This window comes from Schistocerca americana, chromosome 3, assembly GCF_021461395.2.
Source record: "Schistocerca americana isolate TAMUIC-IGC-003095 chromosome 3, iqSchAmer2.1, whole genome shotgun sequence".
NCBI lineage: Eukaryota > Metazoa > Arthropoda > Insecta > Orthoptera > Acrididae > Schistocerca > Schistocerca americana.
In genome coordinates, this window is record NC_060121.1 from 885,182,314 (window position 1) to 885,208,243 (window position 25,930).

Sequence of the window (25,930 nt, forward strand, 5' to 3'; positions counted from 1 at the left end):
GACACTTCAAGAAAGGCGTTACGCAATACGGAGAGGTTTATTATCGAAATTACGAGAGAGCACATTCCGGGAAGAGATGGGCAACATATTACTACCGCCCACATATATCTCGCGTAATGATCACAACGAAAAGATCCGAGAAATTAGAGCAAATACGGAGACTTACAAGCAGTCGTTCTTCCCACGCACAATTCGTGAATGGAACAGGGAAGGGGGGATCAGATAGTGGTACAATAAGTACCCTCCGCCACACACCGTAAGGTGGCTCGCGGAGTATAGATGTAGATGTAGATGTAGAATGACATTAGAGTATACGGCTCCCAATTGGCTTTTATTGAGTGAATTCATTCAGTTTCATCGCAAATGTACAGGTTCATAATTATTTCATTGAAATACAGAAAATTAATAGGTGAAAGACATTAACATAGTTTTCTAAACTAATCAAAGTAACAGCTACTCCTCACCACTACATAATTTTCAAAAGAATTTCTTCAGGGAAAAGGAAAGGGGGGTGAGGGTGAAGTGTCCCAAGTCGGTAGATGGTAAAGGGTTATAACCTACAGTGCCCGACAAATAAAGTAAAGCACCCAACAGACATGATCGGACGTCAGTGTAATTTTGTAGATGTATGCCCAATGATCGATATGTGGATGATTAGAGTTGCAATTCTCTGTGACAGGTAGAATGGCCATCAGAGAGTCTTAGTGTTGTTCATGTTCAGGGACATGAACAGACCAGACATGTTCAGTCCAGATCACTGTGAAGAACATGGACACGCTGCATATTCGTGTGAGACAGCGTTATTAGCACCTGGCAGAGTTTGAAAAGGGCCTCGTTTTCAGTCTCAATTTGGCCGGCTGGTCGAATTGTGCATTCAGGTTTTTGGGGCATTTAGATGTGAGAATGGCCCAGTGTTGGACTGCATCACGAACGTCATCAAGGTTCTGATCAACCACATTTGGCCACTACAAGGGAGGAACTCCATATTGTGTGTACATCAAGCAAACTGTAACCTCTTCACATATGCACCTGTCACCCTAGAACAAGTAATGGATTCCCTGCAGCATCCTCTATCGTTCCCACACCATTGGTCAGAGACTAGCAGCAGCCGGATTAGGGAATTAGGAATTACCATGCCATGTGTAGGCTACTTTTGACACTAAGAAACAAATGGCTGCAGTAGGAGTGGTGTCGTGACCGGAGTGTGTGGACCGCTGATGAATAATGTCGCATTGCATTTAGCAATGAATCAAAGTTCTACATTACCCAGTATGGCCATCGTCACCGAGCGTGGTGGGGACTTGGGGAGAAGTCGCATTTTTCCAAGGTTTTAGCTAGTCACTGCAGTAGCATCACGGTGTTGGTAGCGATCAGGTATGACTTTAGGTATGTTACAGGTACTTGGCATCTTCATCTGTCATGGGCAAATTGATGCAGTAGTGAGGCTGGGCAGCCCCTAACCCAAACCCGAACGCGCCACGCACTGACACAGAAGACAGCCACACAGCTGGTGACCGAGCGGTGCATTGGTGCCAAGTTTTCTGTGTTTGGTCTCCACTTGGGCAGCCACCTGCAGCTACTGGAGGTGGTTCTAACCCATCTGGGCATTGAGGTGAACAGAGCGTTTATGACAGAACACGACAGAACGTGTAACGCTATGCCAGTGGTCTTCAACTGTAGTGGCTGACGAGTGGATGCATACCTGTCTCTCAGCAACACAGGACAGTGTTTTCAGTGGGTGAGAGATCTAGAACATGCTGAGCGGGGTAACAATTGAACATACTCTGTATCGAGGCAGATCAGGGCAACACGGGCAACATGCAGCCTTGCGTGACGTTGTCGAAACGTAACGTCGTGGAGACCTGGGAAACATAGCACAGGCGTCGGTTTTAACACATAAGAAATGTAACGGCTGCTGCCTGTATTTCCTGATAAGTGAACCGAGGGTGATCATGTTGTTTACTCAGTGGTAAAACACACTATTACGCCAGGTGTCGGGCGTGTATAACATTTACGAATTTTGCTCGTGTGTGACAATGACGAAGATTATATGGCCTTATCAAGGACGTTAATTAACTAGAGGATGGAAGGACTGGGTAACAACTGAAACATCGTTTGTTTCTTTAAAATATCTTCCCAAATTCATTACCACAGTACACCAGATCAATACATTACAAATTTTCGTAAGTCCCCTTCTTCTGACAATAAAAATTTTTTAGTTGCAAGAATTAATTTTCTCTGTTAAAACAGTGCAATATTATGTATGATTAATTCAAAGTAAGAATCCAATTTTTGCCTTACTTTCCAAAAGTATTGCAAGTAGTAGTTTACTAATTTCAACCAGTAAGTCTTATCTTACTAAAACAGTGCGACTCTACAAAAAGGCTCATTTACATTAAGAAACCAAATTTGCATTACGTTCGAAAGCATTTCAAAAGCAGTTTACTTACTTCAGGCATTAAATCTTTTTTTTATTAATCAGTGCAATTATATGTTTATTCTATTTACATTTCCAAAATTTCTAGCAAAACAATTTACTCTAAAAGTTCTTTGGACCACAATGATTATGAGGAACGGGCCTGGCATGAGATCAGAATGTAAACCCACAGACAGCACATCATATTCCGAGGTAGACTTCGGGCACCTGACCTGCTGTGACAAGGAATTAACACTGGTTCAACATTAAAAAGATAATGGCACATCCGAAGATCTATCTTCGCCGGCCTTAGTGGCCGTGCGGTTCTAGGCGCTGCAGTCTGGAGCCGAACGACCGCTACGGTCGCAGGTTCGAATCCTGCCTCGGGCATGGATGTGTGTGATGTCCTTAGGTTAGTTAGGTTTAATTAGTTCTAAGTTCTAGGTGACTGATGACCTCAGAAGTTTACTCGCATAGTGCTCAGAGCCATGTTGAAGCTCTATCTTCGACCATGCATAGTAAGGAAATGTCTGCTCAAACTAATCATCAAATTGCTGGCTCGCTGCAATAACCGCTGTAGAGCTCTATGCCAACTGGTCAAGCACACAGGGCCTGCTGCTGGAACATGCGCACACTAGGAAAGCTGGTCATGCCAACACAAAAACAAGTACACTCTACCTCGCATGCCATCCTCTTCGAGACTCCACAGGAGCCTCTGACTAACGCTCCACTCCTTCCTCCTCCAGAGAGCGCTAGCTCCCAGATACCCAAAGATGGGTTTGCTGAATATGAGGTATCGACCTCACAACGTGACTGGAAATGTTTGCTCTCTTCAGAACCTCTACACACAGTCATGTTCATTGTGATCCAGTACACAGAACCCACACTCGTTTGAAAAGTGGTGCAGCTCCTGTATCCAGTGTTGCTGGCGCACCTCTCTCTGTTGTGCTGTGTCAAGGAGAGCAGCAAAACTGGTCATTGCGCTGACAGTTGTTGCACTGTCTGTGTGCAAACAAGCCGTTTCCTTACTCGAGGAATGGGACTGAGCTGTACAATCCCACATGACGAAGCAAACTGTGTCTGTCCTCTCTGGGGCAAGTTGCGTGGATTCGTTGAGATCCTGCACGGCGAAAGAACGCCGCAGCGCGCTCGGTGTGACGTCACCCAGAGCAGGCCAGGCTTAGCAAGACGCTGTGGAGACAGAATGTTTCTCAAACGATTTTACAGAATCTATTCGCTAAAAAAACTTGATTTGTACGTTACTTTCGGCTTTGTATGTCAGCTCCATGGTGAAATACCCATCATTTCGTTAACGGTCATAGTTGTGGTATTTCCTATATAAATAACAAGTTCGAAAGCGTTACAATAAAAAGTAGGGGCCGCAATGTCTTTCTATTTGTTGCATATTTCATCATATGTTGCTGCAAAAGAAATTGAGCTAAGGTTTCGAATTTGTCTTTAGACTTGGGTGGTCTCTGTCACCAGTCTCGAGAAAATGGATTTTAAGTAGTATGTTAATTTCCGATCGCATATGAGGACAGGAATGAAACATCCATAACATCCCCTCATATGGGGCCATCGGAAGCTGATGATAGGCTTTGCAGCAGTGCAGAACACTGAACACCTGCACACCACTAAGCAGCTGTGCAAAGTCTTTTATGTGCAGGATCCTACAGTTGTCTGTAATGGTGCAAGCGTTAAGACCCCCCTATAATCACCAAACCGTCTTTCTTTTGCACGCGGTGTGTTGGAGAAATCCAGTTGCTATCGGATTGGCGAACAATGTCCCAACTAAAGAGCTCACTAAAGATGGGTTTTGCCTGGCGGAGTTTTTTTGGATTGAGCCGGACGCACAGGAGATCGCTCAGTGGTATTGATTTAATGATAAGTACAGTTAGTAATGCCTGATAGGCGAGAGCATCTGGCACCACGAAGGAAACTTAATGGTCGACTTGCACAGGGTGGAAACACTCTAAGTTGGTACTGGAAGGTGTAGTGTTACTGACATGGGTGGTTAAGGCAGCTGTTGTGGAGTCCACACACGTCGTGGAGTCGTGACATCATTGTGTAGATGACAGTTGTTGCTGCAGCTGAGGGCCTGTGCTAATTCCTCAGATGTCATGCCGATATGTTGCCAGAGGACATTGTTGTCAGTTTTGGAACAACCTGTGTTCTAGCGCAAAGTACCATTATCCAAGACGGCGGCCGTGACGTCACAGACACATCCCCAATGACGTCAATCAAGATGGCGAATTTTGGCGGGAAGTTTGAATTTTGGTGGGAAGAAGGTCAATTGGGCTACCTCCACAATCCTACCCCCACCCCCCCCAGGAAATGGCGGGAAGTTCAAATTCCAACATGATAATGCGTCACACCCCCTGTCTCTACTAAGCAAAGAAAATGGTGGGAAAAAGGACTTGTCTTTATTATGTAAACAATTTCATATAGGTAAGAAAATGGGGTTACTATACTTTCAACTGCCTAGTTTCAACTACTTTTCAAGGCCATCCGACTGCCCCCCAATTTCCACACCCGAAATACATTCCCTTGGGTCAATGCATATAGGAAATGTCTTTGTTATTATGGAGGATGCTCGTATGATGTTCTAACAAAAAACATTTGCATAATGAGTAGAATATAAATACATAGTAAATGAATAAATAAAATATATACAGATACGTTGCTTTCAGGGATGATATTTATTATGCAAAGCTATGATCTGAGACTCTGTTTACTGAAATTGCATGAAGTGTTTAAAAGTTGTTAGATCTAACGTTCATTGTGAAAGTTTTTAGTCACTTTAATATATTAACTTTTGTAGTTTTTAAGATACAGAAAATGTTGTTGTTTCATTGGATGCGCTGCATACTTCTGAGATCACACATATTTTCAAATTTCGCTTATTATTTCATTGTGATGTATTGTAGAATTTCTAAGAGTTGTGAGAAGCCATATTTCAGACGGTCTTACACTCCGTTATTTCTGGTGCAGAGTTTGTCCTCTGGCTAAGTGAGCGACACTGTCCACATGCTCTGATGTTTACCCATTACCGTACCTCGAATGACCCTCTAAATCATCTGAATTTAATCCCATAGAAAATAGCTGGGACTATTTAGAACAGTGGGAGAATTGTAGCAGTCGACACCTCTTCAGTTAGGTATCACTACATGATCTAACCATCACCCAGTGGTGTCAGCTGGAGATGGCATATCTGAAGACGTGTGGATTCCCTTACTCACCATTATCAAGGCTAGAGGGGACGTTTGGGGGAGTGGAGGTTGACTAATTCTTTTTACCCCACTTACTTAGTATATTTTTAAACTCGTTTGAGCCACCTGTGAACCGCGGTGATTTAGTTTTTGCTGTGTAGTTGTCGTCTGTCATGCCTGGTCTTCCTGCTAAAGTTTAGTAGCTGTTTGCTTTTTCGTACCTTGAGCTTTTCTGTGAATCCAGTATTCCTTCATTTTGCTGGTAAACTCTATCTTACATTTCTTGGACCATTTCTCACTGTGGTTAACTTCTGTAAGGAATATTAGGAAGGGTTTGATTTCAATAGCTACATGGTAGTCACTCCTGTTATTATGTCTATCCTAATATGAAATTCTGCAAGGTATATATTTCTCTATTTGCTTGATCCCTGGGGATCCAGTGCCTTTACCCGTGCAGGTTTCTTTGAAGATATTGTAGGACAGCTTGTCAGGGTTCATTCTGTACTTGTGACCATAGAAAGCTTGTTTTCTTGTTCTGATACCATCACTGAGGTTTTACTGTTGCAAGCAGAGTTCATCATTACGTTTGTACCATCGCCTCCTGTCTGATAGATGTTTGGTCCCACTATCTTTCACAGGAATGTCCTTTCTTGTAATTCGCCGTTTTGTATTCTGGCCATATTGGTTAGGGATAGGCACTCTGTCACATAGAGTACTGACAATCAGACTACTGCGTTGTAGTGTCTGAGCTTGGTATTCATTGACATGTGTTTTGAAGCATACATTGTTCTACAACCATACTATGCCCCACCTAGTTTGTGTATTCTTCCTTTGAGAACTGCCGTTTCAGTGATATCAACTGACATCCATTCTCCAAAGTACTTCACAGTTTTGGATTTTGGGATATGTTTGTGAGCGCTGACTCTCATCATTATAGGGGCGTTTTTAACACTGGTAATGAATTCGGTCTTTCTGATGTTTTCTCTGCTATTAAATGCAGTGCTTTTAGATCCATAGAAGTCTCTTGCATCTCGATCGCCAGTAAGTTCAAGTCATCAGCAAAAGCCAGACATGGGATCCTTAGATATTCTATTTTGATCCCCATCCTCAGTCCGGTGTTTACTGGTAGATACACGGTCCATTCCCCGAATATTTCCAGGACTCAGTTAAATAATGTTTAAGAACTACCGTCTCCTTGCATCACACCTGTATTGGTTGGGAAATTTTCTGAGAGTTGTCCTCTAAACTTCTCTTTGAATTTGGTGTTGTCCGTATTGAATTTTTCATTGAATCATGTTTCTCTCATTAATCCAAAGGGAGTGGTACCCTTTTTGGAACCTTAAGAATGCAGCTACCCACTATCTGGTTCTTTCTAGCTATGTGGATGATGATTTTGAGGTTTTGTGTCTGTTTAGTGCAGGACTTCGATGCTTTGAAACCTGCTTGATATTCCCATAACTATATGTCAAGCTCTCCGCTATGTGTCGTTCAAGGATCTTGGAAAAAAAATTATTTGACTACCAGCAGCGATATTCCTCTATAGTTATCAAGTTCTGTTACGCTTCCTTTATTAGTAGAATGGAATGTGTAGTGGCTGTGGTCCAGTTTCTGGGAGTTTTTCAGGAGCCTTTATATCCAGGATTACTTTATTTATATGCCCATGCGTGTTTCCTTCAGCTAGTTTAGTATTTCTGCCACTATCCCATCTCCCACAGATGCTTTGTTATTTTTGGAGAGACTTTTATGACCTTTTTGACTTCCTCATGTGTGGGAATAGGGGTGTGCTCAGTGTTTGGATTACTGGGTTCTCAAACTGGGAGGCGTTTAGTATGTCCTTCGACATTGAGAAATGGAGCTTTTTGCATCTGCTACCATTGAGACACAGTTGTCCATTGTTCAGATTAAGTTTGTGTGATTTACTTGCCTCTGTTAATGATTACTCTGCCGGCCGCGGTGGCCGCGGTGGCCGAGCGTTTCTAGGCGCTTCATCCGGAGCCGAGCGACTGCTGCGGTCGCAGGTTCGAATCCCGCCTCGGGCATGGATGTGTGTGAAGTCCTTAGGTTAGTTACGTTTAAGTAGTTCTAAGTTCTAGGGGACTGATGATGACCTCAGGTGTTAAGTCCCTTAGTGCTCAAAGCCATTTGAACCAATGATTACTCTGAAGGTCCCTCTTACCAATGGGGTCATACGAAACATTGTGAAGGAATGGATGGATGAAGTGGTGTGGTTGTTGTTGCGGTGTTGCAGCAGCGGCCTTCGCTGGCGACGGCTTTTCTGGTGGCAGCTGTGACCAAGACGGCGGCGAACCTGCTGCTGTGGTCCAGGCAACATCCGTCGCGGCCGCACGAGGCCATCCTACACGCGGAGGTTGTCCTCATCAACTGCGGTACGTACCACACACTCACATAAGTACACTTGTATCACTAAAAACTCTGCCACATCATCTGCGTCTTACCCCCACACTGCCCATGGTGGTTGGAGATGCAGTTAAGATAACCAGCCAGCCTCGACAAGGGGTTACAGCACTGGCGGGCGTCGAGTGGAAGGCATCTGCAGGATGGAGCGGCAGGGCGGTGGCATATGGAGACACTTTTCCAGAAAAGACCTGATAAAAACTGACTAGTAGTGGTGGCTGTGCTTCGTGTGCCAGCGTGTAAATCAGCTGCCAACCACGTCGTGACTCAATGATGCTAATTGTCGATTGACAGTGCTGAATGTGTAGTTGTACGAGGTGCGTTTGAAATGTCCGTGCAAAAATAAAAACTACTTGCGTGTTTGGGGTAAACCTTTTTTTATTTTTCGACAAAGTCTCCTTTTAGACTTATACACTTCATCCAATGCTGTTCTAATTTGTTGATCCGTTCCCAGTAATAGGAATTGTCCAAGTCTGCAAAATAACTATTAGTTGCTGCAATCACCTCCTCATTTGAATAAAATCTTTGTCCCGCCAGCCATTTCCTCAAATTGGGGAACAAATAGTAGTCCGAGGGTGCCAAGTCTGGAGAATAAGGGGGATGTGAAACGAGTTGGAACCCTATTTCCATTAATTTTGAACCACAACTGCTGAGATGTGTGCTGGTGCATTGTCGTGATTGAAAAGGACTTTTTTGCGGTCCAATCGCCGACGTTTTTCTTGCAACTCGGTTTTCAAACGGTCCAATAACGATGAATAATATGCACCTGTAATAGTTTTACCCTTTTCCAGATAGTCGATTGGGATTATCCCTTGTGAATCTTAAATGACAGTCGCCATAACCCTTCTGCCCGAAGGAATGGTCTTCGCCTTTTTTTGGTACAGATTCTCCCTTGGAAACCCATTGTTTCGATTGTTGTTTGGTCTCAGGAGTTTAGTAATGTATCCATATTTCATCCACAGTGACGAAACGACACTTAAAGTCCTGCGGATTTTTCCTGAACAGCTGCAAACCATCCTTGCTATACTTCACACGATTTCGTTTTTGGTCAAGCGTGAGCAATCGCGGAACCCACCATGCGGATAGCTTTCTCATGTCCAAATGTTTATCCAAATTATTACGTACCCATTCATTCGAGATGCCCACAGCGCTAGCAATCTCAAGCACCTTAACTATTCTGTCATCCATCAACATATCATGGATTTTATCAATGATTTCTAGAGTCGTAACCTCCACACGGCGTCCAGAACGTTCAGCATCACTTGTGCCTATATGTCCACTCTGAAAATTTTGAAACCACTTATAAACTGTTCTAAACGAAGGTGCAGAGTCACCGTAATGTTTATTAAGCTTCTCTTTAGTCTCCTGAGGCGTTTTTCCTTTCATTCACCACATGAAATTCTTTTTCGTCAATTTTTTGACAATCACTCGACTTCCTTGATTCACACGAATTCCAAACACAAATAAATAGACCAATATGGCTGAAAATTGGTGTGCGTTCTTTCCTAAGATGCTACTAACTAAACATGACCTCGATACGCACCGATGGTGCCATCTCTTAGACATTACACGGACTTTTCAAACGCCCCTCGTAAAATGCCGAGTGCGCTGAAGTCAGCGCATGCCCAGAAACGAGGCCTCTATCATCGTACATTAACCGATTCTCGCCGAGCTCGCTCCTGTTACGATACCTTAATTCGCTATTCCTATGTCTTCTTAATCTTTATTTCATTGCTTGCTTTTTCCGCGAGACACTGCGAAGGCAACATGAGAACTTGATATTTTTCCTGGCTGTATTCTGCCACAAGAAAGACACCGGAAAATTTAGGTCCATTACATCCGAAAAATTTGTACCTACTGTGGGTGATTTTCTTTTATTTGGATTGTGGAACTGAATGAAATTCAGTATATTAATCCTTTGGTTCATCACCCCAACAATTCACAATTTTGATAAAAATGCTTAATTCTTAATAATATTTCATCAAGACATCCTGTGGCAACATCTTAATAAACAGTTACTTATGGCAACCTTTGCGGACCCAAATCTGTTAATCTGACACAAGGGTCAGGGCAAAACTGAGAATAAGCCATGTAAGTACCGAGTAATAGTCGCAAAATGGGTTAACAAAGGATAGAACTGTTGAAGGCAACACACAGAATTATGTAACATAGTACCGGTTGTGGAATTTGGAAGCAAACGTTTCATGACTTGCAACATAACTCGTTAGAGTGAAACTCTTAGATGCTAAATTTGTAAACTTATTTGACTTTCCCTGCATCTCACGCAGCGGCGCCTCGGTCTCACACATTGTAGCTGTTGCTGGGAGAAATATTGCGACCTCATTCTCCTCTCTACAGAAGGAGAGAAGAGTAAGGTGAATTGCAGATTTACTGTGCGACGGCGTCCGTCGAGGAAACCTAGCTTTACAGCGTTTTTCGTTACAAGTTAGACCTGATTGGCTGGATTCTGTCTCTTGCGATCTGCAGTCGCTAAAAATGCGTCTCTGAGAGCGCAAATTCCCTTCCCTGGACTATGTTTAAGTTGGTTAACCAGTGAAATTCTTCCTATCAGTTTCCTCGGGAAATAGTCGTTCTTGCCTCTTCCGGTCTCTTTCATCAACCAGTAAAGAAGCTTCCTTTCAGCATTGACAGTCTCCCTGGGAAAATTCCAGATGAACCAACGTCCATCTACATCTATATGGATACTCTGCAAATCACATTTAAGTGCCTGGCAGAGGGTTCATCGAACCACCTTCACAATTCTCTATTTTCCAATTTCGTATAGCGCGCGGAAAGAATGAACACCTATATCTTTCCGTGCGAGCTCTGATTTCCCTTATTTTATCGTGATGATCGTTTCTCCCTGTGTAGGTCGGTGTCAACAAAATATTTTCACATTCGGAGGAGAAAGTTGGCGATTGGAATTTCGTGAGAAGATTCCGTCGCAAGGAAAAACGCCTTCTTTTAATGATGTCCAGCCCAAATCCTGTATCATTTCTGTGACACTCTCTCCCATATTTCGTGATAATACAAACGTGCTGCCTTTCTTTGAACTTTTTCGATGTACTCCGTCAGTCCTATCTGGTAAGGATCCCACACCGCGCAGCAGTATTCTACGAGAGGACGGTCAAGTGTAGTGTAGGAAGTCTCCTTAGTAGGTCTGTTACATTTTCTAAGTGTCCTGCCAATAAAACACAGTTTTTGGTTAGCCTTCCCCACAACATTTTCTATGCGTTGCTTCCAATTTAAGTTTTTCTTAATTGTAATACCTAGGTATTTAGTTAAATTTACGGCTTTTAGATTAGACTGATTTATCGTGTAACAGAAGTTTAACGGATTCCTTTTAGCACTCATGTGGATGAGCTCACACTTTTCGTTATGTAGGGTCAACTGCCACTTTTCGCACCATTCCGATATTTCTTCTAAATCGTTTTGCAGTTTGTTTTGATCTTCTGATGACTTTATTAGACGATAAACGACAGCGTCATCTGCAAACAACCGAAGTCGGCTGCTCAGATTGTCTCCAAAATCGTTTATATATATAAGAAACAGCAATGGGCCTATATCACTACCTTGGGGAACGCCAGAAATCACTTCTGCTTTACTCGATGAGTTTCCGTCAATTACTACGAACTGTGACGTCTCTGACAGGAATTCACAAATCCAGTCACATAACTGACACGATATTCCATAAGCACGCAATTTCACTACGAGCCGCTTGTGTGTTACAGTGTCAAAAGCCTTCCGCAAATCCAGAAATACGGAATCGATCTGAAATCCCTTGTCAATAGCACTCAAGACTTCATGTGAATAAAGACCTAGTTGTGTTTCACAGGAACGATGTTTTCTAAATCCATGTTGACTGTGTGTCAATAGACCGTTTTCTTCGAGGTAATTCATAATATATGTTCTAAAATCCTGATGCATGACGACGTTAACGATATGGACCTCTAATTTAGTGGATTACTCCTACTACCTTTCTTGAATATTGGTGTGACCTATGCAACTTTCCAGTCTTTGGGTGCGGAACTGTCGTCCATCTTCCGTATTTTATTAAACAAAGCCTTTTGTGTAAGAGCGAGCCGCACATTTACTGGTGTTCCATAGTTTTACTGGAGGCTCTCTTTTCACCTGCCCGATAGAGATCTTCAGTGTCCGTTCCATAAGTCGAGTCTACGTTCGGCGGACAACAGTGCTTTCTGCTGACGTCCCTCCTTGCTCCATCTCATAAAACATTCTCACAGGTGAAACTTCCTGGCAGATTAAAACTGTGTGCCCGACGGAGACTCGAACTCGGGACCTTTGCCTTTCGCATGCAAGTGCTCTACCATCTGAGCTACCGAAGCACGACTCACGCCCGGTACTCACAGCTTTACTTCTGCCAGTACCTAGTCTCCTACCTTCCAAACTTTACAGAAGCTCTCCTCCGAACCTTGCAGAACTAGGACTCCTGAAAGAAAGGATATTGCGGAGACATGGCTTAGCCACAGCCTGGGGGATGTTTCCAGAATGAGATTTTCACTCTGCAGCGGAGTGTGCGCTGATATGAAACTTCCTGGCAGATTAAAACTGTGTGCCCGACCGAGACTCGAACTCGGGACCTTTGCCTTTCGCGGGCAAGTGCTCTACCACAGTTTTAATCTGCCAGGAAGTTTCATATCAGCGCACACTACGCTGCAGAGTGAAAATCTCATTCTGGAAACATCCCCGAGGCTGTGGCTGAGCCATGTCTCCTCAGTATCCTTTCTTTCAGGAGTGCTAGTTCTGCAAGGTTCGCAGGAGAGCTTCTGTAAAGTTTGGAAGGTAGGAGACGAGGTGCAGAAGTAAAGCTGTGAGTACCGGGCGTGAGTCGTGCTTCGGTAGCTCAGATGGTAGAGCACTTGCCCGCGAAAGGCAAAGGTCCCGAGTTCGAGTCTCGGTCGGGCACAAAGTTTTTATCTGCCAGGAAGTTTCATATCAGTGTATTCTCACAAGTGTTCGCTGCAGAAAGCTCTCCCTGATGTGGACTTCGCACGGCAGCAGAAGAAGCGCAACGGGTTGCCTGGTCATCCCAGCGTTCGGTTCACCGGCCGTGGCGCCGTTTGCTTCCATATCGTTTCCTTACTTCCCAGTGGCGTGGAAGTAGGTTTTAAACTGTTTCAGTAACGACCTCTCGTACATTTAGATCAACTAATTACGCATGTCGAGAGTGGGCCTCTAATTTGAATCTTGTGAATTTGTATATGTTCCAAGGCTATTCCGAAAAATGGTCCTATAACATTATAAACAAAACAAGATACAAAAGTAAAAGTATAAAGTAAAATGACACTGTTTACTGCCTTCTGAGTATTACGCTACTGGTAATTAAAACTGCTACATCATGAAGATGACGTGCTACAGACGCGAAATTTAACCGACAGGAAGAAGATGCTGTGATATGCAAATCATAAGCTATTCAGAGCATTCACACAAGGTTGGCGCCGGTGGCGACACCTACAACGTGCTCACATGAGGAAAATTTCCAACCGATTTCTCATACACAAACAGCAGTTGACCGGCGTTGCCTGGTGAAACGTTGTTGTGCTGCCTCGTGTAAGGAGGAGAAATGCGTACCATCACGTTTCCGACTTTGATAAAGGTCCGATTGTAGCCTATCGCGGTTGCGGTTCATCGTATCGCGACGTTGCTGCTCGCGTTGGTCGAGATCCAATGACTGTTAGCAGAATATGGAATCGATGGGTTCAGGAGGGTAATACGGAATGCCGTGCTGAATCCCAACGGCCTCTTATCGCTAATAGTCGAGATGACAGGCAGCTTATCCGCATGGCTGTAACCTATCGTGCAGTCACGTCTCGATCCCTGAGTCAACAGATGGAGACGTTTGCAAGACAACAACCATCTGCACGAACAGTTCGACGACGTTTGCAGCAGCATGGACTATCAGCTCGGAGACCATGGCTGCGGTTACCCTGACGCTGCATCACGACAGGAGCGCCTGCGATGGTGTACTCAACGACGAACCTGGTGCACGAATGGCAAAATGTCATTTTTTCGGATGAATCCAGGTTCTGTTTACAGCATCATGATGGCCGCATCTATGTTTGTCGACATCGCGGTGAACGCATATTGGAAGATTGTATTCGTCATCGCCATACTGACGTATCACCTGGCGTGATGGTATGGGGTGCCATTGGTTACACGTCTCGGTTACCTTTTGTTCGCATTAACGGCACTTTGAACAGCGGACGTTACATTTCAGATGTGTTACGACCCGTGGCTCTACCCTTCATTCGATCCCTGCGAAACCCTACATTTCAGCAGGATAGTGCACGCCGCATGTTGCAAGTCCTGTACGGGCGTTTCTGGATACAGAAAATGTTCGACTGCTGCCCTGGCCAGCACATTCTCCAGATCTCTCACCAATTGAAAACGTCTGGTCAATGGTGTCCGAGCAACTGGCTCGCCACAATACGCCAGTCACTACTCTTGATGAACTGTGGTATCGTGTTGAAGCTGCATGGGCATCTGTGCCAGAACACGCCATCCAAGCTCTGTTTGACTCAATGCCCAGCCGTATCAAGGCCGTTGTTATAGCCAGAGGTGGTTGTTCTGGGTACTGATTTCTCAGGATCTATGCACCCAAATTGTGTGAAAATGTAATTACATGTCAGTTCTAGTATAATATATTGGTCCAATGAATACCCGTTTATCATCCGCATTTCTTCATGGTGTAGCAATTTTAATGGCCAGTAGTGTATTTGATATGTCTTTGTGTTTATATCTTCTCGAGCAAATAAACGTCGACGTTTTGAAGTGTTTGGACAATACTTTTCCTGTTCTTTCAACTCTCAGCAGTGTATTTACTTTGGTCGTTGTTGTTATTCTTGCTGTTGTTGTTGTTGTCGTCAGTCGGAAGACTGGTTTGAAGCACCTCTCCTCGCTAGTCTAGTCTATGCAAGCCTCTTCATCTGTTCCTAAGTACTGCCCACATCTATCTGAACCAGTGTCCTACATTCGAACATTGGCCTCCCTCTACAATTCTTATCCCCCACACTTCCCTCCACAGTCAAACTGCCAGTTCCCAGATGCTTCGTGGTATGTCCTATGAATTAATCCAATCTTTTAGACAAACTGAGTCAAAAATTTCTTTTTTCCCGGTTGGATGCATTACCTCATCACTAGTAATTTGATCTATCCGTCTAATCTTCAAGATCTGTAGAGTCAAATTTCATAGCTACTATTCTCTTCTTGTCTGAGCTTTCGATTGTCCACATTTTACTTCCGTGTAAGGCTAAACGCCTGAAAATAGATTCAGAAAAAATACCTGAACTCTTCAATTTTTGGACTGATATTAACAGAATTCCTTTTTTAGACACGCTTTTCATGCTATAGCTTGTCTGCATTTTCTATTCCGTCTAGTCCAACCACAATCATTTTGCTGCCTAAATAGCAGAATTAATCTACTATGTGTAGTGTTTAATTTCCTTTCGTAATTCCCTCAGTATCGCCTGATTTATTTGGACTAGTCATTAATGATTGTTATTGTTATTGCAAATTACTTAATTCTATTAGTATATTTCAGCTTTGAAGAAGGATGTTCCCTCATAACTTCACTTTCACCAGTTAAGATGTCAAACTACACAGCAGACAGCTCTCGTAACATGCACAATTTAGGCGCCGACGCGTAAACGAGAACGAAACTCGTTATAGGCGAGACTCGGTACATAAATAATACGTCAGGGCCACTGCAGCAGTCTTGTGGTCAGCTGTCGAATACAGTTGGGTGACTACAGTCATCCTTGTCATGTTGCCGCCGTATGCAGTGTGTTCTTGGCTGAAGTTGCATATCACGATATTTCCAGCCATCCTGGGTCCTCCCAATTCCGTGTGTGGGATAGGATCTGTGTGCACTTTTGCAAGTTTCGATTGGCGTAGTGCCTCAGTGAGGCATTTTTTTTTTATTATTTTTTTTTTTTTTGCTTTCGTTCGTTGCATCTGCTCGGGGCGGACGTCGTAAGACACCCGTTGAAGTTCGTCGTTGATCCCTTAACTCAGTTTTATTATTATTATTATTATTATTATTATTACAGAGGGCAGCTAACCCTCTGACCGAACATGCTGAGCTACCGAGCCGGCGATAGAAGCTCTCCTACGAGCTTCTGTGAAGTTTGGAAAGTAGAAGACGAGGTACTGGCGGAAGTACAGGTGTGAGGAAGGGGCGTGAGTCGTGCTTGGGGCGAAAGGTAAAGGTCCCGAGTTTGAGTCTCGGTACGGCACACAGTTTTGATCCGCCAGGAAGTTTCATATCAGCTCACACTCCGCTGCAGAGTGAAAATCTCATTCTAGTTTGAAAGATATTTTCACCTTTAATCGTGTTTGGTTTTTGAAAACTGCGACGACGGAGCTCTCCTTTTGTTTGCCGTTTTATCACTCTCCCTAACAACACTCCAGCAGTAGTCACCCATCATAGAAGGGCTCCAATGGCCTTGGTAACGATGTTCCATGGTAAGAATGTCTTGGTGAAAGCGTTCACCATGCTCATCGCTTACGGCTCCCAAATTTTCAGGGAAGAAATCAAGGTGAGAATGTAAAAAATGAATTTTAACCGACATTCTACACCCCATATTCTTATTGTTGTCCAACAGATCATTCACAATGGTGACATAGTTTTTGTCTTTTCTGTTACCCAAAAAGCCCTACGAAATTGCTTTAAAAATACCAAGGAGCTATTTTGATACCTGTGAGTCTGGTATCAAAGGTTGGATCTTTCAGCAATTTTCTTATTTGTGGTCCAAGAAATATACCCTCTTTCAGCTTTGCCTCACTTAATTTGGGAAACTTTTGTTTTAAGTGATTGGGATCTCTTTCACGCCGCTGAATTACCACACCAACCATTTACTGACGATTTGTAGATCTTTTAGCTCTCCTCTGCAAATCAAAAACAAACAAACATCAAAACAGAAGAACAGCAAAAAGCGATATACTGAACACGAAAAATAAAAAACCTTTAAAAACTCAAAAATGGTACGTGCTATAACATTTTGAAAGGTATATACGGATTATACACACCAAAATACATACTACATATCCCAGATGCAAAATGGCTGTTGACTAGTGTTATTGTTTCCCTTTGTAGTTAATGTGAAATTAAAATGCATAAACACGTTTCCTATAACGTCCACAAAAACTGTAGACATTATTTTTCTGGAACACGGATATCCGTATATTTTATATTTTCAGTCGGGGGGGGGGGGGGGGGGGGGGGGGGAAGGAGGAGGAGGAGGAGGAGGAGGAGGAGGAGGAGGAGGAGGAAGAGGAGACATTCCGGATGAAGCAGTATGACCCCACACCATTGACTCATTTTGCCTACGCGTAAGCACAGGCAATTCGTGTCTCGCCACTGCTCGCTTTTCTTTTCTGAAGGCCTTTTCCTTCCACATCGTAACGAAAAGTAAAGACTAGAAAAGCTGTCGACGCTGTCATCTGTTGCGTATTGCGTTCTCAGGAAGACGATTTGGAGCACAGAACTTGTGGCAGACTAACTGTTTGATCATAGTATCACGCGAAATGGTCCGAGAAATACGCGGAAATATATCTGAAAGTTGAGACATTGATATATTGTGTAACGCCAGTTTTCACGGCTTTTTCGTGTCAAAAGTTTCTATACCTGTTTTATTGATTACAGACAGACGACCAATTCTCCCATCAACATGAACATTTTTCCTACCACTCTTAATTAGACGATCAAATGACGCGATTGACGCACTTCCCTTGTCACTTTTGGTCTGTATACCGTATAGTTTTTATGATAAATGTCAACTATACGTAGATGTTTTGTCACTAACCGATATTGCAGGATGGATTCCACATCTTAAGGGATTTTCAGTTGTAAGTCTTATGCTGAGCGCCTAGTGTAGGCGACCGAGAAGCCATGTGGTTTTCTCACTTTCTCAGCTCTAAGCAGACAAAGACACACCTACTGCTTCCGCTCTACGTCCCCCCACCACCACAACTAGTCACAACATTGCATGCTGCATGGAAATGGAGGTTACTTCTCGGATAGCCCTTGTACGTTCGTGGGAACCTCCCCACAACATTTATTACAAATGTGGGTTACATACTGTGTATGCCGTTATTCGGTTCATGAACAAGTAACTTTGGTTTGAATGGTACCGACCGAGCGGGGTACTGCATTGGACTCGCATTCGGAAGGACGATTGTTCAATCCCACGTCCGTCTATCCTAATTTAAGTTTTCCGTGCTTTCCCTAAACTGCTTTATGCAAATGCCGGGATGGTTCCTTCGAAAAGAGCATGGCCAATTTCCTTCTCTATCCTCCCTTAATCCGAGCTTCTGCTCTGTCTCTAATAACCTCGTTGTCGACGGGATCCTCCTCGAATGATACCGTGGAACACGAGAGAAACTAGACATCAGTACCATTTCTGTCTGCAGTAGACTGTTCCTGAAGTTCAAGTAGGACTGATACAAACAGATGGATTTTGAAAAGATCCCCAGTCATTACGTACATGCTACTGTAAACCACGATACTTACATTGACAATAGTTAGTTCCTTACACTCGTACGTCGACAGATCTTTTTACGTGGATATTAGGCATATTAACTTAAAAAACAATTTAATGTAATTAAAAGTTAACAAACATGCGTGGGTATAGTTACTTATAGGTGTAGAAGTTCCAAAAGTAATCGTACACAATTTATTCACATTCACATTCCTCTCAACAGCGAGTAGTGAGCCTTCCGTAATGTTCGCACATGCATTGACAAATGCGCTGACGCATGTTGTCAGGCGTTGTCGGTGGATCACGATAGCAGATATCCTCCAACTTTCCCCACAGAAAGAAATCCGGGGACGTTAGATCCGGTGAACGTGCGGGCCATGGTACGGTGCTTCGACGACCAATCCACCTGTCATGAAATATGCTATTCAATACCGCTCCAACCGCACGCGAACTATGTGCCGGACATCCATCATGTTGGAAGTACATCGCCATTCTGTCATTCAGTGAAACATCTTGTAGTAATATAGGTAGAACATTACGTAGGAAATCAGCGTACATTCCACCTTTTAGATTGTCATCGATAAAATGGGGGCCAATTATCCTCCCGCCCATAATGCCGTACCATACATTAACTCACCAAGGTCGTTGATGTTCCACTTGTCGCAGCCATCGTGGATTTTCCGTTTCCCAATAGTGCATATTCTGCCGGTTTACGTTACCGCTGTTGGTGAATGACGCTTCGTCGCTAAATAGAAGGCGTGCAAAAAATCTGTCATCGTCCCGTAATTTGTCTTGTGACCAGTGGCAGAACTGTACACGACGTTCAAAGTCGTCGCCATGCAATTCCTGGTGCATAGAAATATGGTAGGGGTGCAATCGATATTGATGTAGCATTCTCAACACCGACGTTTTTGAGAGTCCCGATTCTCTCGCAATTTGTCTGCTACTGACGTGCGGATTAGCCGCGACAGCAGCTAAAACACCTTGTAACGCCGGAAATCCATATCCTCCTATTTCCATCTATTGTACTATTATTTTTTTTCCTTGTTTTGTTACCTCAAGATATGACATTTCTGTCTCTTTATATATTGTAATTGTTTTACTGTTTGTATATATATATATATATATATTTATGCACTTATGTCGATGAATAATTGGTTTGTTGTGTAAAGATTATTTGTATTTTTACGCTGGGTCTTGCCTAGGGAAAACTGCTATCGAACGATTACATCGATAGGTCGTGTGAAGAATCAAAGTGTGTAGGATCTTTGGTAGTGTTAACTCTGCCGCGTGGAGCGCGGGCAGAGCATGAGTGAGTCTGGCTGGAGTAGCGAGTGGAGCAGGTGTGTGGTGTGAAGCTCCCGCGAGTTGCCGCGCTTTCGGGGTTTGGCAGCATGTAATTGCGCTCGACTTGCGATGATAGTTTCTGACATGGTGTCGCGGACGGGAAGCATTAGCTGGCGCACATCAAGAGCCCGTTTCGTCTGGTGACCGTGTCGAGAAGAAGGCGCCAACATCCAGCTTCTGCAACAGCGACGGCCGACAATGAGTGACTGTCGCCACATCCTCGATCGACGGCTTCAAACCTTCAATCAACCAACAAGGAAGACTGGAAGCACGTAAAGTTTTAGAACTGTATGGCAGACCTCAGCTTTTAAAATTGTTGCATCACAAAATTACAGCAACTTAGCATGAACCTTTGTTGCTCATTGTCCCAAGTGCATTACCAAGCAGGGTCCCTTCCTTTTCCGAAATGAACCCGAGTGTCGTTGAAATTCAAACGCCAGCATAATTCCATTTCACTGCTTTAATTTCAAAGTTCAGTTTAAGTATTCATAGCTGGCTACAATATCTAGATTACGCAAGCACAAATTAAGAGTGCGAGTTTTGTTACCGTATTTTAGCTTACCTGTGACTGCAGCTCAGCTTGGTACGTACTAAATTTTACTATTGTTAATTGTTCAGAATCATTTAATTCAAGTTCAAAGCTAAATCTCTTATTTCTAAACTGCGTAGATTCAAGTAGCTTTTGAAATGATTGTTGAGGTAGTCCAAGACTAACCGTATTTTGCTGAATTTCGATGTGCTTAAGAAAGAAAGCTTCTTGTTAATTTCAGTCACTAAATTAACTTTCGGTTTTCCGGTTTTATTAATTCTTTTGCTAAATTAAGTCAGAGTGCAGCGAAAGTTATTACTTCTGACAAACTTTCAGTTTTCACACTACACGTGTTAAACTTCAGTCACCACGCTTCTAGTGCTAATTATATGTGTAATTACCTTTCTTTTTCAGTTACTATAGTAATTGTCCTTAGGACTGGCGACCGTAATTTCCCCCAAATCTCAAATATCTAATTACCGCTAGTTAATTGTTAACGTAACGGCCGCACATTTACTTTCTTCATTAACTTTACCCCTTTTCAAAATTAATTTCCACCAGTTTCATTTGCATTTTTCCTTTCATTTAGATGTAACCCTTTCCTCCCTCTTTACCGACAGATTAACTTCGGTGACGATTGCTTTTCCCAAATTTCCATTAGGTACACGTGGTTTAATTTTTCACTGTCATTAAGGTCGATAAGTGAGGGGGAGGTTACACGTGGCGACCTGGTGACAGGACAATCTTCAATTTTGAGGTTGTTCTGGACACGAATTTTGTATTGTGCAAATCTCGTAACAAAGTACTGGTTACGTACAGGCCGTTACGTCAGCGAGAATAAGTAGTGGGAGTAATCCTAATTATATTTGAGATTTGGCATTTATATTGAAAATTATTAAAATGAGTGAAGCCAACAATTGCCAAAATTTGGTAGACTTGGATACGGAACAATCGGTCGAACAGTGGGAAACGCGCACCGCGGTACCCATTGTTCAGGGGCAGGCGGCTAGCATGAAAGACGCGACCGCCGAAACGCAACAAAGAGCAGAAATGGAATTCCAAACTTTAGAAAATGTTTCGGAATCGGAAGTGAAAATCAAATCTGAATCCCTTGATGACGAATACGGGGGGACAATTAAAGAGGAAGCCGCTACGGAAGTAAAACCGGTAGTTTCCGGGAATTTAACTGATTTATTGAATGTTTTGATTAACGAAATCAAGAGTCAATCGGACAAGCAAGAAGATCAGGCTGCCAAACAAGAAGCTCAGGTTGCCAAGCAAGAAGCTCGGGCTGCCAAGCAAGAAGCTCATTCTGAAAAATTTGAACGGATGCTAGACAATCAGAACAAAGCTATTAACGTTGTTATCAACAATGTTGGAGTGGTTAACACAAAAGTTGATAAAATCAAAGAAGATATTGTTGTAATTAATACCGAAATCGGTAATCTTAAACAGGAAATGATAGGCGTTCAGGCGGAAATTGCGAGCATAAATACTCGTTTTAATTCCGAAATTAGCAGAATCAAGAAAAGTGTAGGAGAATCAGTTGCTCCGATCATCGAGAATAAGGTGACGGAACAAATTCAATTAGTGAAAAAAGAGGATCAAAAGAAGGTGGAAACTTTAAAGGCTTTAGTATCCGAAGTAGATACCAAAGTGACGAAGCAGGCTAATACCTGCGAAGAGAAAAAAAGGGAAGTAGAAACGCTTGCGACAACCACTTGCCAAGTAATTACGAGAGTGTCGAAATTAGAAAAGAAACTTGACGAAAAACAGAGCTATGTGCCAGTCTATGCACATAGTTCGGAATTGTTGACGAAAGAGGAGCGGTTCGACCCCTTGAAAAAAGGCGGTATACACGCGACGGATTTCATTAAGAATTGTGAAAGGGTTTTACCCAGATCATGGACTAATGAGAGAAAAATTAATGCGGTTATTGATGTGTTGGCTGGTGATGCCAAGCGTTGGGGCTTAAACCTCAACATTACGAACCTGACTTTTGACGAGTTTAAAAATTGGTTTCTGGCTGAATACTGGTCAGAGCAAAAACAGCAAAGTGTCTGGCGCGAATTTGTCGTATCGAGGCCTTTCGATGCGAATTCGCGCGGCTCGATGAAGGAATTTTGTGAGGGCTGGATCCGCAAGTTGGAATATTTGCGTGATCGCCGCACGGAATCCGAAATAGTCTGGGAACTCTACATGAAGCTTCCAGATGATACAAAACGCTACATAGGAAGCAATTACAGGACAATAAATGATTTCCTGAAAAGAGTGGAGGACGAGGACAATTGGCGCAATAATTGCGACAGTGGTAGAGGCCGTGGTAACAACAACGGGTACCACAGCAACCACAACAACGATAACCATGGGAATAATGCATACCGCAACCATGGCAGCAATAACAATAATGGTTCGGACCGTAATAACAATCGGTACAATGCAAATAATAACAGGAATGACGGAAACCAGTATCATACTAACGTGATACGGGCTTCACAGAATAGTAATAACGCCAGAGGGTGTGATCAGCCGCCTCAGCAGCATCCAGGGAGCGTATCTGCTGGGACGAGACAGGGAAACCATTAGCCGCGCCGGTGAGGGGCCGACCGGGCGTGGAGAAAAATTTGGAGGCCCAATAACAAGAGAAAACCCAGGTGTCGTCGTTATGAAAATTCCGTATGGAATAATCAACGGCGGGAGAGTGTGCCAGTGGTAAGAGAAAGGAGTGCGCCCACAAGTAGTAGATCAGCTGTATACACGGCAGTAGAAAATACATTCACTGTCAGTGAGAACAATTTAAGTAGTGTTCCGGAAATCGATTATAAAGTGGCAGCTGTAACACCCACAGTGGAACTGGAGATTGAGTTTAAGAATGATTCGCAAGTGTTGAGAGAATATCAGATGTCGGATAAAACGTCCGTCATTGAGCGAGGGGATGCGGAGAGGGATGAGGTCTGGTTAAGGCAGTTCGGTCGCTTATACGACGAACTAAGAGATTATAGGGGCCTGTACGGGAGAAGTGTTTATAGGGAGCGCGGGCAGGATTTGCCGCGTCTCGTCCCACAGGAAGGTAGTAGTTGTGAAGTGATAGAAAGTTCTGGCCCTAACCGGCAGACTTTACTAGAAATAGTTGATGTTAATGGGGCGCACGAGCAAGATGCGTCGTGTTTCGTCCCGCAGGAGTTGAATGTTGAAGTAGTAATGGAAAGTTCTGGCCCTAACCGGCAGACTTTACCGAAAGTTGTAGTGGTAGAAGTAGCCGACCCATCCGATGCGAACATCCAGTTTAAACATTGCGACAGTATTAAGGAGAAAGATTACGAAAATTTTACTGATAGCCGGACACAATTGGTAGAAAAGCACATAGATTACAGCGTGTATGAGGTTAGAGCTGACATTATACGGTCAGACGATAGAAGTGTGGGTTGCGCAGATCTAGAGGAAGTAATTGCAAATACTACTGGGCACATTTCTCCAGGTAGATTGGCAGATGAGATCAATCTGACTAAAGAGGAATCAACGAAGGTGACAATTAGTGAATTGATAGCAATGCAACACTCACTAGTTGACGAGTTACAGGAAAAGGTTTCGGTATTGGAGGCGAAGCTACAGACTAAGCCTCAGGACAGACGTGTTGAAATTAAAACTGTATGTGAACAGAGGCTGAAAAAGCCGCCAGATAAACCGGATTTAGGATCAAAGCCGGATGGTTTTTTCTGGAATGACCTGGATATAGACGAGGATTTACTGTGGGAAAATAAAGAAACAGTCGAGGACAAGTGTAGACAGATAGTAGTGTCTGTTAATATGCACGACCTACAACTAAACGTGTTGATTGACACTGGTGCAGAATTGAGTGCTGTATCTGGGAAAATATTTGAGTTACTGAAAGACAGACCCGGCATCGTAGTTATGCCAGTAACAGGAGTGAAAATTATCGGTGTTACTGGGAAGGCCAGTAAACCGGTCACAAAACAGATTTTTGTCAACTTCGAGATATGTGGGGCACGATTTGAGCAAGAGTTTGTTGTCGTGCCAGACTTAACTACGGAAGTAATTATCGGGTTAGATTGGCTATTAAAGTACCGTGCAGTGATTAATTGCGAAAGCAAAACTTTAACATGTACGTCCCAAGATAAAACAATAGTAGTTAGTTTTGACGAGGCAGGAGACGGTGTGCATAGGCAATACCAGCCTATACACATTGTTAACTGGCCGAATGGTATTGACGTAGGTATGAATTTGAACTACTGTAATGTGAGGAATCTCGGCATTGACAATAGTGTAGAAAGTGAATTGGAAAGTATTGTAGACGGTGTGTCAAACGTAACACACGAACAAAGACGAGGCCTGTACGAAGTGATAATGAGGAATAAGAGTGTGTTTTCAGACAAACCGGGACTTGTGGAAGGATATAGATGCAAGTTGCATGTAATTCCGCACGAACCATTCTTCGTGAGACCGTATGCTATACCGCTGTCCAAAAAGGAAGCAGGGCAACGGGAGATAGATAAGATGATCGAATGGGGAGTGATTGAAAGAAGTACGAGTCCATACAATAACGGTTTGGTCATTGTAGCAAAACGGGGTGGCAGTGTGCGTATTGTGATTGACGCACGCACGTTGAATAGGGTCGTTCAACTCGAAACAGACAGACCAGAGAGTATGGAGGAGATTTTGCAACGTTTTCATGACGTTAAGTTCATGACTAGCCTCGATCTGACGGCTAGTTACTGGCAAATAGAACTCGAAGAAGAATCTAGGCCATACACCGCCTTCTTGTTTGCGGGCAGGTGTTATCAGTATAGAGTACTGCCGTTTGGACTTAATATATCTGTGTCCGTATTCATCAGGGCCCTAGATAAAGAGCTAGGACCGGCTTTGAGTTCAAGATTAACTGTATATGTTGACGACCTATTGTTGGCCAATGCCACTTGGCATGACCATTGTGACCTGTTAGATGAAGTTTTTAGAGCATGGCGCCGTGGCGGAATGACTCTAAAGCTAAAGAAATGCGAATTTTTGAAGCAGGAACTGAAATTTTTAGGGCATGTAATTACCACTGCTGGTATTACGAAAGACCCAGAGAAACTAGAGGCAATAAGGAATTGTCCTCCACCCAAGTCTAGGAAACAGTTAAAAAGTTTTCTAGGGCTCACAGGATTTTACCGTAAATTTGTAAAAGGACAAGTGTTTAATGATGAAAATTTGAATAACCTCTTACGCAAAAATGTTCCGTTTGTGTGGGCTGACGGGTGTCAGACCGCTTTCGAGAGATTAAAAGAAGAGTTGTTAAGATCTAACATACTATTTCATCCTGATTTATCGCTACCCTTCCATCTGGGAACGGATTCGTCGAATTCCGGGGTGGGGGTATAACTGTTCCAAGAAGTTGGTAAAGGAGAGGATAAGGAACACCGGACGATAGTGTTCGCGAGTCGAACTTTATCAAAAAGTGAGCGAAACTACACGATTTCTGAGAAAGAGTGTCTCGCTATCATGTGGGGATTCTAGA

The 25,930-nt window shown here is 43.3% G+C and overlaps 1 protein-coding gene across 1 annotated transcript in view; it reads left to right on the forward strand.

The window, feature by feature from the left end:
* Positions 1–25,930, forward strand: part of LOC124606465 — a 68,238-nt gene that overhangs the window by 35,535 nt on the left and 6,773 nt on the right. Inside the window, exon 4 of the mRNA XM_047138447.1 lies at positions 7,874–8,012. Coding sequence (XP_046994403.1) covers positions 7,874–8,012 — 139 coding nt within the window. The remainder of the gene's footprint in view (positions 1–7,873; positions 8,013–25,930) is intronic.